Here is a 12435-nt window from a genome sequence, read left to right on the forward strand (position 1 = left end):
ACCTAATGAGTCCGAACACCACCATCTACCTTTTAATGAACCAATGGTTTGTTCTATTGTTGTTATTATTGTTTATTTAGCAGATGCCTTTATCCTTGGTAACGTATAAATCAATTTATATTATAATGTCATAATATATATATCAAATATTATGAGGTGCCAAACAGTCAAATACAATGATTTTCTGAATATATAAAGTCAGTGTTCTGAATATATAACGTCAAAGCCGGATTATATAAAGTCAGCATCGGAATTTATAAAATCATTCCTGAATATATAAAGTCAAAATTTGAATATATAAAGTCATCGTCGGAATATATAAAATCATTCCCGAATATATAAAGTTAGGACAATTCACAAATAAAATGGTCTAGTTCCATTGAATATTCTGTAATTACCATGCTTGTCACACTCGTACTAGTGAAAGGTAAACTTCAGCAGAAGCCACTCAGAATCGATCAGGCTTGTGGGGTTCGTCCAAAAATGCGCCCATACAAACAAAAATGCCGGGCAAATATATCATTTTGAATACATTAACTGAAGAGTGTTTATATATTTCCGAGTAAGTTTTGTTAACTTATTTCATTATGTTGTATTAGGAACTCATTGAGTTTACTAAAAATGTGCCTGAGTCGTTTCAATCAATAACTTCATATATAATCTGACTTTAAATTTATATATTCAGGAATGAGTTTATATACTCCCATGCTGACTTTATATAATCAGGAATGACTTTATATATTCAAGTTTTGACTTTATATATTTGGGAAAGACTTTAAATATTCCGACGCTGACTTTATATAAATCCGGCTTTGACATAATCAGGAATGATTTTATATATTCTGACACTGACTTTATATATTCAGGATTGACTTTATATATAAAAAATTTTGACTTTATATATTCAGAAAATCATTGTATTTGCCTGTTTGGCACTCCATAATATATATATAAATAAAATCTTCTTATATAATACGCTACCGTGGCTGTCCATTTGTCTGTCCAGGATTTTAAATCACCTGTAGCTCACAAACCGCTTGAACTATTGATATTTACCTGATATTTGGTACTCATATACTATGTGACGTTTACTATCCACTTTTGGGGTGATGATTGACCTCCAAGGTTAATCCTTTTTATTTTTATTTTATTTTATTGTAGTACTAGCAAAATACCCGCGCTTCGCAGCAGAGAAGTAGTGTGTTAAAGAGGTTATGTAAACATATATATACATATACATATCTACATATACATATATATACATATATACATATTCGGTGACTAAGTGCATTGTAACACGGGCTGTGATTGTTACATGGGAGGGAGATGACAAATCACAGCTTCCCGCTTTCTAATCGGGCCTGTGATTGGTGCTTTGACTGATGCCTAGATCCCACAGTATCTCCCCTTAGGAGAGGCGTTAGGCAAGTGTAATTGAATAGCGACGCTGCAAGTTTAGTTTCTTTTCAATAAAGTCAGGCGTTAGGCAAGTGTAATTGAATAGCGGCACGTCATTGAATAGCGGCGCTGCAAGTTTAGTTTCTTTTCAATAAAGTCAGGCATTAGGCAAGTGTAATTGAATAGCGGCATGTCATTGAATAGCGGCACTGCCAGTTTAGTTTCTTTTCAATAAAGTCAGGCATTAGGCAAGTGTAATTGAATAGCGGCATGTCATTGAATAGCGGCACAGCCAGTTTAGTTTCTTTTCAATAAAGTCCGGCGTTATACAAGTGTTATTGAATAGTGGCACTGCAAGTTTAGTTTCTTTTCAATAAAGTCAGGCGTTAGGCAAGTGTCATTGAATAGCGGCGCGTCATTGAATAGCGGCGCTGCAAGTTTAGTTTCTTTTCAATAAAGTCAGGCCTTTAAATTTTTATTAAGAAGAAAAGAAAACCTTTTTAAACTGAGGGAAAATATACCAATAACAATTTGTTAAGGATCTGTTTTTTTGTGAAGCTGTCTTTACACAGCTTCTCCGCTGTTTTATAAACGAATGCCATATAAGTACGTCCTTTCTGCTTGCTTCGCAGTTCTGTAGTGGTTTATTGTTCGTCTATTACGATCGTTTTTATAAACGAACGCCATAAAGGCCATCCTTTTTCCTTGCTTTGCCAAGGAAGCAGCCTTTTTATTTAATGCATGGGTTCTCCGTTGTTTCATTGTTCATTTATTACGATTGTTATAGTTGTCTTTGTATACCACGTTGTCAGTTGAGCACTCCATTTGGAATATGATCAAGCCGTGGAAGCTTACTGTTGAGAATGCAACGTATAGTTGTACAGGAGAAAAATGGCAATCTTTTGTAGGTCTATGAACTTAATTTATGCCTGTATGCGTCAGTCGCTTCATATTCTTTTCGTACCTTATCAATTGTGTAATGTGTTTTTTGAACAGGTTTGATTCATCGAAGTGATCACTCATGCTGTGTTCAGTCAGTCACTCGCTCGCTTCTTATTGTTTCGCTGCCTTCTCAATTGTGTAATGAATGTTTTCTTCAGCGCTGTTTGTGGCTGTTCCTTGTTTTCAGTTCACGTGATTACGTAGGAGGCGTGATGACGCGATACGCGACTCTGCCTCCCACGGCCATCAAGCTGCACTCCATTACAGAATATGGACAAAAAAGAGGTTCCAGTTATGACCATTACGTGTACAATTTCGAAATGAAACCTGCCTAACTTTTGTAAGTAAACTGTAAGGAATGAGCCTGCCAAATTTCAGCCTTCCACCTACACGGGAAGTTGGAGAATTAGTGATGAGTGAGTGAGTGAGGGCTTTGCCTTTTATTAGTATAGATCAACTCTCGGAAGTGGCCAGAAGGGCGGCATTGTTGTGCATGTACTGTATATGGGCGCCCTTCTGATTCCCTACCACCTTGCAGTCACTTCCCCTACCTCTTCATATCTTAAATCATTCTTGAGACAGATTGAAGACTTAAGTGCCAGCTTAAAGTAAAAATTAAGGAAAACGTACTAATTAATTGCAACACAAACACTGACTTAATCAGTTTTAATGCAAAAAGATGCCGACGAAAGAAGAGAAGAAGCGGGCCACTAGGGTGGAGAAAAGAAGAGCTGTTCGGGTAGCAGCAAACACATCAACCTCTGAGCAAACGAATGCTAAATGTACAGAGAGAGAGTATGAAATTAGCAAAAACAAGTTATAATATAATGTCATAATTTATATATGCAGGTAAAATTTTTTGTTGTAATGAAAATTTTGTAGTAGTGAGATTCTTTATTTGTCACTAAACTGCTTTCTTTAACTTGTGTCCAGGCATTTGCAATCATTTCAATAGCTTCTTTTGCGTTAATTTTAATCTCCTCCTATCTACAAGTTATGCTGACGAGAATTTTTCTCAGCATTTCCTTGTGATAATACACTTTCAGGGTGTGAATGATGCTCAAATCCAATGACCAAAGCACTGGCATGCAAATGGGTGGGAGGAATTCAACGCGAACATTATCTAAATTTGAAAGCATGGTGTGGGCAGCACAGTTATCAATCAGAAGCCAAATCATTCTTTTCTTCTTCTTCATATTGAGGTTTCTGAACTCTTTTGGGATCCCCCTCACCCTCCACCCAATGGGCTGACATGCCTTAGTGTGTCCAGAAGCGCGATTGCCACGTCTATGGAAGATTGTTTGTCTGTTGCCGGGGCAAGGAAACAGCAGACTCACAGCACTTCAGTGAAGCGCCACAGAAGTGAATCCTAAAAGATCAGGGTCGTGCTACAAGTCCCTGTCTTGCACCCCAAAACATAAGGCTCTGTCTCAGTACTTTAGCAAAACCAGTTTTATTCAGCTTGAAAAAGGGAACAGCATGGTTATTTATTGTAGTGGGATCTGCCACTCTCCTATACGCAGACACAGCAGACAGGCAGGGTTGTGGCTAGGTTAGTGGCCAAGTAATACTGTTCCTTGCATTTACAATGTTCCTTGCATCACCGATTGAAATTTTTTCTGTTTGCTTTGGTGAAGAGCCGCAGCAGGGCTGTGACCCTGCTGTTGCTCTGGCAATGGATAAACAGTCTTCCACAGACACGGTGATCGCACTTCAGGACACTCTTCAGTGTGTTGTCCAGTTGGGAAAGGTCGCAAGAGAGTTTAGAAATCTCACATTTTCTTGAATGAGTGCTACATTAATAGGAATGTTTTTTGAACGAGCATCACTGAACCGCATAAAAACAACTTTTTTGATGTCTTCAAATGCAGCAGTTCGCATAATTTGCAACCAGAGATTTTTCTTCTTTTTTTGCTCGGTATTTCAAGTAAGTTGACAGTGTCGATGGCGAAATTCCGAATTCACTGGCAAAGTCTTTTTTCTTTTTGCCGCAATCGAGAGCTGCAAAAATGAAGTTTTTTTTTCTAATATGAACTGTTATTTTTTTGTGTCTGCCGTTCCATTGGATGTTTTTCAAATGTTGACAAGCAATAAGCAAAAGGTATCACTGGAAACCACAGCAAAAAAACAGTTCAAGGAAAGTTAAAAAAAAAAAAAAAATTTCTATTTCATTGATTTTATTGAAATCACACAACATTCCATACAGATAAATCAATTTTTACAAAAATAGGATCAAAACAAATCAACCCCCCCAAAAGAAAATTTTTTAACAATGTTTCTGTTTGGGGATCGTTGTGCACAACTGAGCTGCGACCACAGAACTAACTGCTCTGTAGATGATTCATTCAGGCATTTCAATGTCTTTTGGGCACTTCATTATAATGAATGTATCTGCTGAATGTATTTCATAGTAACGAGATTTCTATAGGCTCGTGTCATATGGGGAAACTGTCGGGACCTCGTTGTAATGAACATTTCGTTGTAAAGATATTCGTTGTAACGGAATTTTACCTGTACAGTATATATATGTATGTGTGTGTGTGTGTGTGTGTAGATATATATGTATATGTGTGTGTGTATATGTGTGTGTGTATATATATATATATATATATATATATATATATAATTTATATGTACAGTATATGTGTATGTGTGTGCGTATATATACTGCTCAAAAAATTAAAGGAACACTTCTCAATCAATAGTATTGCATCATGTCAATGAAATGTCTGGGATATTGATCTGGTTAGTTAAGTAGCAGAGGGGGTTGTTAATCATTTTCAGCTGCTTAGATGTTAATGAGGGGCCAAAAATGAGACAACCCCTAAAACAGGAATGGTGGAGGCCACTGGCATTTTTCCCTCCTCATCTTTTCTGACTGTTTTTTCATTAGTGTTGTATTTGACTACAGTCAGTGTCACTAGGTAGCATTAGGCAATACCTACAGTCTCAAAGGCATCGAGGAGATTCCAGGAGACAGGTAGTTACTCTAGGAGAGTTAGAGAGGGCCATAGGAGGTCCTTAACCCATCAAGGATTTTTTCCTATTGAAATCTGATGTGTTTTCAAAGTGTTCCTTTAATTTTTTGAGCAGTTTATATATTGGTTCTATCAGTGATTGTATTGGTCCTATCAGTGATATCATTATTCTATCATTATTTTGCCTGACTTGTCTGTCCACCATACCTAAAAGAACAGAAGAATATGCTAACTTAATTGAAATCATATCAATTAAGCTTACTTACCAAGAAGCCAGCCATCACTCACAGCATGACCCTGAAGTGTGCTCCCCACATTATTTGATTAAATAAAGAAATAATGAGTTGAGCCAGGCCACCTCACAAAAACATTTGAATGTCACATATTAGTTGTATATTAATTGAATGAAGTGCTTTCTGTTTAGAAAAGCAAATGTATTATGTGCTAATGCTTTTTTCGTAATATGTATGCAGTCAATTGCACTGATTACATTAGAATAATCAAAAATCTCTGCAAATTGCCTTTTGATCTCAGACTGCTTACCGAATCCAAGCATACTCAATTTATAGCGAGTTGCCTCTTTTAAGTATGATTTTTGAGACAACCCCAAGGATAATTTCCATTTGGCTCTTAAGCCAGTCCAGATCAAGTCCTGTAAAACTCTCCTGTAGAGCTATTGGGTCTGTCCTACCAGAGCACACCAATATAAACCAATCATCCTTTGTATCACTAAAGGGCTAGGCAACCATGCAGTGACCTTAGGAACGGGTAATATGTTTCCATCTTTTATGTGGGGCACTAATCCCACCTGGTACTGCTTCCGCAACAGTCCTTCTGTTAAGTTATCATATGAAAATACATTTCCAATGATTCTTTTACTATTCAATAGTTTGGCAAGCCTCGTAATATATATTCCATCTTGTTTTCTGACAAGGATGCCACCTAAAACAGTATAATTTCAGCCTTTACCATGACAAACTCTACACTGGGTTTTATTGCAACACCCCTAAAGACGTGCAGGTTAGGTTAACTGGTGATTCAGAATTGGCTTTGTGTAAGTGTGAGAATGTGCCCTGTTCTATTTCGAGATGGTTCCTGTCTTGTGCGTAATGTTGACATTGGTGGCCACCCTGAATTGGATTAAATGAGAATGTTATGTAATGTAATAACCTTAGATAGCTGTATAGTACCAGGAAAACCTAACCTTAATTGCATGCAGTCCTCTTATTTGCATTCATGACTGTGTTCTTTTATTCAATTTAAGAACAAAAACATTGAAAACTGATGTTTTTATTCACTTAATAGCCAGAGACTCCGCCAACCCTTGGATTATCCTACAACACAGTGGATCATTGGGAGATTGAAAGATCCTCTGTAAAACTCATCAAAAAGCTGGGAGCAGGCCAATTTGGGGAAGTGTATCGGGGATTATGGAATGGTACTACACCTGTGGCAGTCAAGACACTAAAACAAGGTAAAGATACTTTAAATAATCAGTAAAAGTACACTGGGAATTTACTTAACATGCCACCTGATTGGACGACTTTCAGCTATCATTTCACTTTTTCTCATTCTATAATCTCCTCCTCATGCCATATTTTTTATTTATGGTGGTCTTAGATCTATAGACATGTACAGCTTTCACATACTGGCCTTCCAGATTATAAAATAAAAAAAGGAATAATGCAAATTATAAAACCAATCAGATTAACCTGTTTAATAACCTAAGATTGTCAGGACTTGCCTGTATTGTTGAACTATGCCTACTCCTTTCATTATGGTTTTGCAAGACCGTCACTAAAAATTCAGCACATTGACACAACTAGATGTTCTCTGTAAAGTATTAGACTATTTAATACAACTTATTATTTTGATGTGTTTTCCTTTCGATGTTTTAAAATATGTCAAGAATTATTTTATAACTAGCCAGGTCAGTCCATGATAAATCATGAACAATCGTGCTAGCATTTAAATCTAAGCACAGAATCATTAACTAATTTAAATAAGTTCAACAGAGTTTAACTACATCCATGATATGACAGGTTTTGGGCATCATTCCCAATACACCTTTTTCAAGATTCAAGATATGTCAGACTGTCAAAGAAAGGAAAGAAACTGATGACTTTGGGGGTCCCAAGCTCAGGTCCTGGGAAGCAAGTGTGCCCTCTTTACAGCTGTTAATGGAATTTGTTAATTATATACACAATTTAATCCTCCTCTCATTTAGCTACACTAATGAGGGCAGATCAAGAGAATGATTAATGGATTCAAACCAGGATTGTGAATCTGGTTATACGTAGTTTAGAGTTACTGGAAGCCAGAGCCTATCCCATCAGAACTGGGTAGAAAGCAGAAAATAACCATGGATGCTGAACCATTTCATTGCAGGGCAGATGTATGTAAACATTCATGGTCTCACAAACAAGAGAAATTTAGAATTTCCAATTAACCTAACTAAATCTAAATAATATCAAGTAAGATTTGAAGATCCCAAAAGTCCTACTTTCTATCATGCTACTTGATAATTTATTTATTACATGTATCTGTTTCTTTGCATGAAGAAAAACTTTCTAACATTTGTGTGAAATTTGCCCTTGACAAACTTCCAACCATGGTCCCATATTCTTGTTGCAGTTTCTTTTAAGGTAATAGTTGGGATCCACTATACTGATTCCTTTAATAATTTTTAAACACTTCAATCATGTCACCTCTTAATCTCCATTTGCTTAAACTGAAAAAAAGTCCTATTAGTCTCAGAATCAGGCTTGTCTCTGTTCTGTAGATTTTCTCTAGAGCTGTGGTTGGGGTTTTTTGGTGAAAAGGCTCCTTACCTTCATGGGTCCCTGATGGTAGATCTGTCCCTGCATATGCACATTTCTTATCATGAGATTTTGTTGCTTCCTGATAGAATTCAGGCATATTAGTAAAACACAATCTTCCTTGTCTGAACATGTGCTGAGCATTAGCTAATACACTTGTTCTTGAATGTGCTGATCAGTCGATTACATAGTAGTTGCTTCCATTAATGAACCTGTAACATATGTCAACCTCACTGGCCTGTAATTACTTCGATCAGACTAATCACCATTTTTTAACAATAGGATAGTACTTCCTGGCTTCCCAGTGCTCAGAGATTTTAGAACAATATGTGCCAACAGCTTATAAAAGTACTCACTAAATTCTATAATCACTTAAGGATAAATGTTACCTAGTTGTGGTGATATGTTATCTTTCAGCCTATCTAATCCATGTAGTACTTCCCCCATGTACAATGTCAAAGTCACTAAGTACATCCTTAGTAGTTAATGTTTTGGGAGTTTATCAGCTTCTTCACACTTACGAAAGTCAACAGAGTGCAATTTAAAAGCAGTTGCTGTTTCAGTGTCTATATATTCTAGCTTCCTGTGGCATTCCTAACACTCTTCACCTCCTCCTAGACTATTCTTTTATTACTAAAATGTCAAAAGGATATCTTTGGATCATATTTTGCTTTCTTTTGCCTTTTCTGCATTATTTCTCTCTTCTGTACTTTAGCCTTCTTTATATGTTAGCACCTGACTTACTGACCTTGTATGCCTTATACAGCATGTACAGCTGATTTTTCCTTTGCAACTTCCTTTTCATCTTCTTATTTAACCACCTCAGAGTTTTCTTTAAATTCTTACTGCTTCTAAACATTGTAATGAACTTGGTCTTCGTTAATCTTGAATCTTGAATGTATAAACACTTTTAAACCTGCCCCACATCTGTTCAACTGAGGCCATAATGGAAGGGCTGAATGAACAGGCATGCCAGGAGCAGTTCATTACCCCACACAACAGGTAGCAGTGTTCCTTATGCCTTGACCTGATTAAGACACCTGCAAGGAGGTATGGGACTTGGAACCTCCTGTTGGGGTCTTTGAGTGCAGCCAGAGGGCATGGCCTAGGGAGGACTGCTCCGATTCCCGCATAATCTGGAAATACCCTAGATGACCTGGACATGAAACCGGAAGTAGTTCCCGGGTCAAATTTAAAAGCACTAGTGCTGGGTGGTATACCGGTTCATACCAAAAACCGTTTTTTATTTTTGTTATGATATGGATTTTTCTTATACCGCAACACCAGTTTAAATTGCCTAAACGACGTTCAGAACGTGGCGCAGTGGGAAACTGTTCAAGGGGGGACCTTTTTCACTGCTACACCGCTAATCACAGAGGTGTTGCGCGGGGTTTTTTTTTCACTGTTACAACGCTAAATAGGCATGCAATGGAGTACATGTGGTAGTGTAGGTATTGCACGCTGAAAATGGACAGAGAACGTTTCCGAAACTGAAGCTATAGCTGATGATAAAGTTGAACATGATGACATGGAAGAACTTTTGCCGAAAAAAAGGAGTCCCGTCCATTGCTTGGAAATACTTTGGTTTTAAAAGGACGGATGTGGACCATTATGTTCAAATGTGTAAATACTGTTTCCATACTATTGGATAATACTGCAAGCCAAGTTGTACTTGTTTTATTTTTTTTTCAATACAATGTAATGTAGCTGGGTACTGTGTAATAGTGTGACAACATGTTGACTTTATTCTCAACATTTCCACTTTAATCTCGACGCTTATGACTTTATTCTCATAATTTGTTATTAAAGTAGAACATCGTAAACTAAACTTCATCGTAAAATGAATATTTAATTTACTAGATTTTCTCAAACCTCGTCATAAGTTATATAGCACATTAAATGGTTTGTGTTAAGTGTTCCCCAAGCCATGTTAAATCGGTACGTGCTTCTTAAACTGACTTCCTCTTGTACTGAGGAGGAGCACAGCGGCGTGGAGGTTGCACTGCAGCCTCGCAGCAAGGGTCTCGGGTGTACCCTGCCTTGAATTTGCATGTTTTTCTGGTGGGTTTACTCGGCATGCTTCAGTTTCCTTTCAAAGTCATGTAGGATGGTGGGTTTAGTTATGCTATATTGACCCTGCTAGTGTATGTTTTGCTCATATTCACCCTGCGATGTGCTGACGACTCATTCAGGATTTGCTCCTGCCTTGCACACAATGCTTGCTGGGATGGGCACAACCCTGAATGAATGACATAATTAAACATGTATAACGAAGATTTTTTTTAAAGTTCTGAACACTCCGTGGGCTAAGTTTTTAACTAGTTTTAATTTCACAAAGACGTTTATCGTGTGGTGATTAGTTATGTAGAGAAAGAAAAAGGAAGGATAGGAACTGGGGTTTTGGTACGTCAGACAGACAGCACGCATGCAATAAAGGAAGCCCACTCAGAAGACCATCCATTGAATTCTGTGTTTGTGTCTCTGACCACCAGATCACAAACCCAACATTTACACAATATTTAAGTTAAACCTGTGCAATACCCATTCATACATCCAGTTTTTTGGAGCCTCATCACACCTGCCATAAAGTTCTCTACACTGAACGTACACCTAGGGACCCCTTACTGCAAGGGAGCAGCACTACCGCCTCACTACCGTGCATGTTTAATACCTGCTTTAATGCATTTCATCCTGAAAATGATATCAAGTATATATCTTAGCATTCTAAATTTTCGATCGCTGCCTGCGCCTCCTCTTAGTGTAGAGGAAGTCAGTTTAAGAAGCGTGTAGCAATTAACAACTGGGTCGGGGAACACTTAACACAAAGCATTTAACACTAGAATTACCAGAGTCTATGAAAAAACTCGTAGATCCGGCCCACCTTAAAACCATTCGCACCTCTCCGCCAGCATCCTTTGTCCTCTAAATATGACGATAAAAACAAGCTGCAAGCAGCCGGCTATTCCATCCCCCCCACCGACTTAGAACGTGCACGAGCATCTCCCTGCTCATGCCTTGATTGATTATCTGGGAGTGAAGTGGAGTTTTAGAGTGGAAATAATAGATCGTTATTTGGAACACACGCATTTCATGTGTGTTTAGTTTCTACAGTAATCTGTGTAAACACATTGTTAAAACAGAAACTTTTTCATATTTTAGTAATACATTTTACAAAATGTAGGCATAAACTATAGAATGTGTGAAGCAGCATGACGTCCAAACATCAAATAAATACTTTCACAAAAGGTTCAAGAACAATACAACAGCTTCCGTGGTGTAGCGGTAAGATTTGCTGTCTCAGAGCGCTGAAGGCTTACTGTCCATCAGAGACCTGAGTTCAATTCCTTGTTGAGGAGACAGTGTTAATTTTTTTTTTTCTTTTTAACCTCAAACGGACATAAAATGTATAAATTGGTATGTACTGTCAGTTAATGAGATCGTTATATTTTCATGTGAGATGCTCCTTTTAAAATATTTTTTAACAATTGAGACTGCAATTAACATGAACAAGTGTCCTTATAACTGTTATTTTTAAGATCCATAACACCCAGACAGACAGAGCACTGCGTAATAGAGAGACAGACAGGCAGAAAAGTCACTAGATATATAAATAAACAGGGAAGGCACATGTACTAAAAGAAAAAAAAAAGATCAACATGTGCGTTGATCCTGCTGCACTGAATAAGCTCACACGCTCTAACATCCCCCCCCCCCCCCCCGACCCAATCTGACTCTAAGTAACAGCGCAAGTACAGACACAAACCAAGTGTATGTGTGCACTGTATAATATTAACAAAAAGAGCAGCTTACTACTGAAAACAGCAAATATAGGAGTGAGTGGGGATCAAGCCGGGGACTGTTCATCACACTTGGTTTGTGTCTGTACTTGCGCTGTTTCTTGGGGGGGGTTTGAGCTTATTCAGTGCTGCAGGATCAACGCACATGTTGATCTTTTTTCTTTCAATAATAGCGCTTTCAAATAATATTGCATTAGTGCGAGGATGTTTTCACATATATTGTGTCTTTCTTTCAGGTGTGTAATAGAAACCACAGCATAGAGAGAAGCGTGTACATTGTAACAGGTACACACGTTGTAAATGTAGGAAAGACGATCCTTGCGTGTGTGTGTGAACAGGTAACATTTGAATCTGATGATTGCATATAGTGCTGAACTTACTGCTCTGTACTATTCTATCGTCTGCATGTTCTGGAGTACAAAAGAAACAGCATACAGCAACATGTGGGGACTGGCAAGATCAGGGAAAAAAAAACACGCAGTCACTGATTACAAACCGCAA

General features: G+C 37.7%; 1 protein-coding gene across 1 annotated transcript in view; it reads left to right on the forward strand.

Annotated features, from left to right (window-relative positions):
• Positions 1 to 12435, forward strand: part of frk (fyn-related Src family tyrosine kinase) — a 136226-nt gene that overhangs the window by 66455 nt on the left and 57336 nt on the right. Inside the window, exon 4 of the mRNA XM_051925567.1 lies at positions 6624 to 6792. Coding sequence (XP_051781527.1) covers positions 6624 to 6792 — 169 coding nt within the window. The remainder of the gene's footprint in view (positions 1 to 6623; positions 6793 to 12435) is intronic.

The sequence above is a fragment of the Erpetoichthys calabaricus genome, chromosome 3 (genome assembly GCF_900747795.2).
Source record: "Erpetoichthys calabaricus chromosome 3, fErpCal1.3, whole genome shotgun sequence".
NCBI classification, from domain to species: Eukaryota; Metazoa; Chordata; class Cladistia; order Polypteriformes; family Polypteridae; genus Erpetoichthys; species Erpetoichthys calabaricus.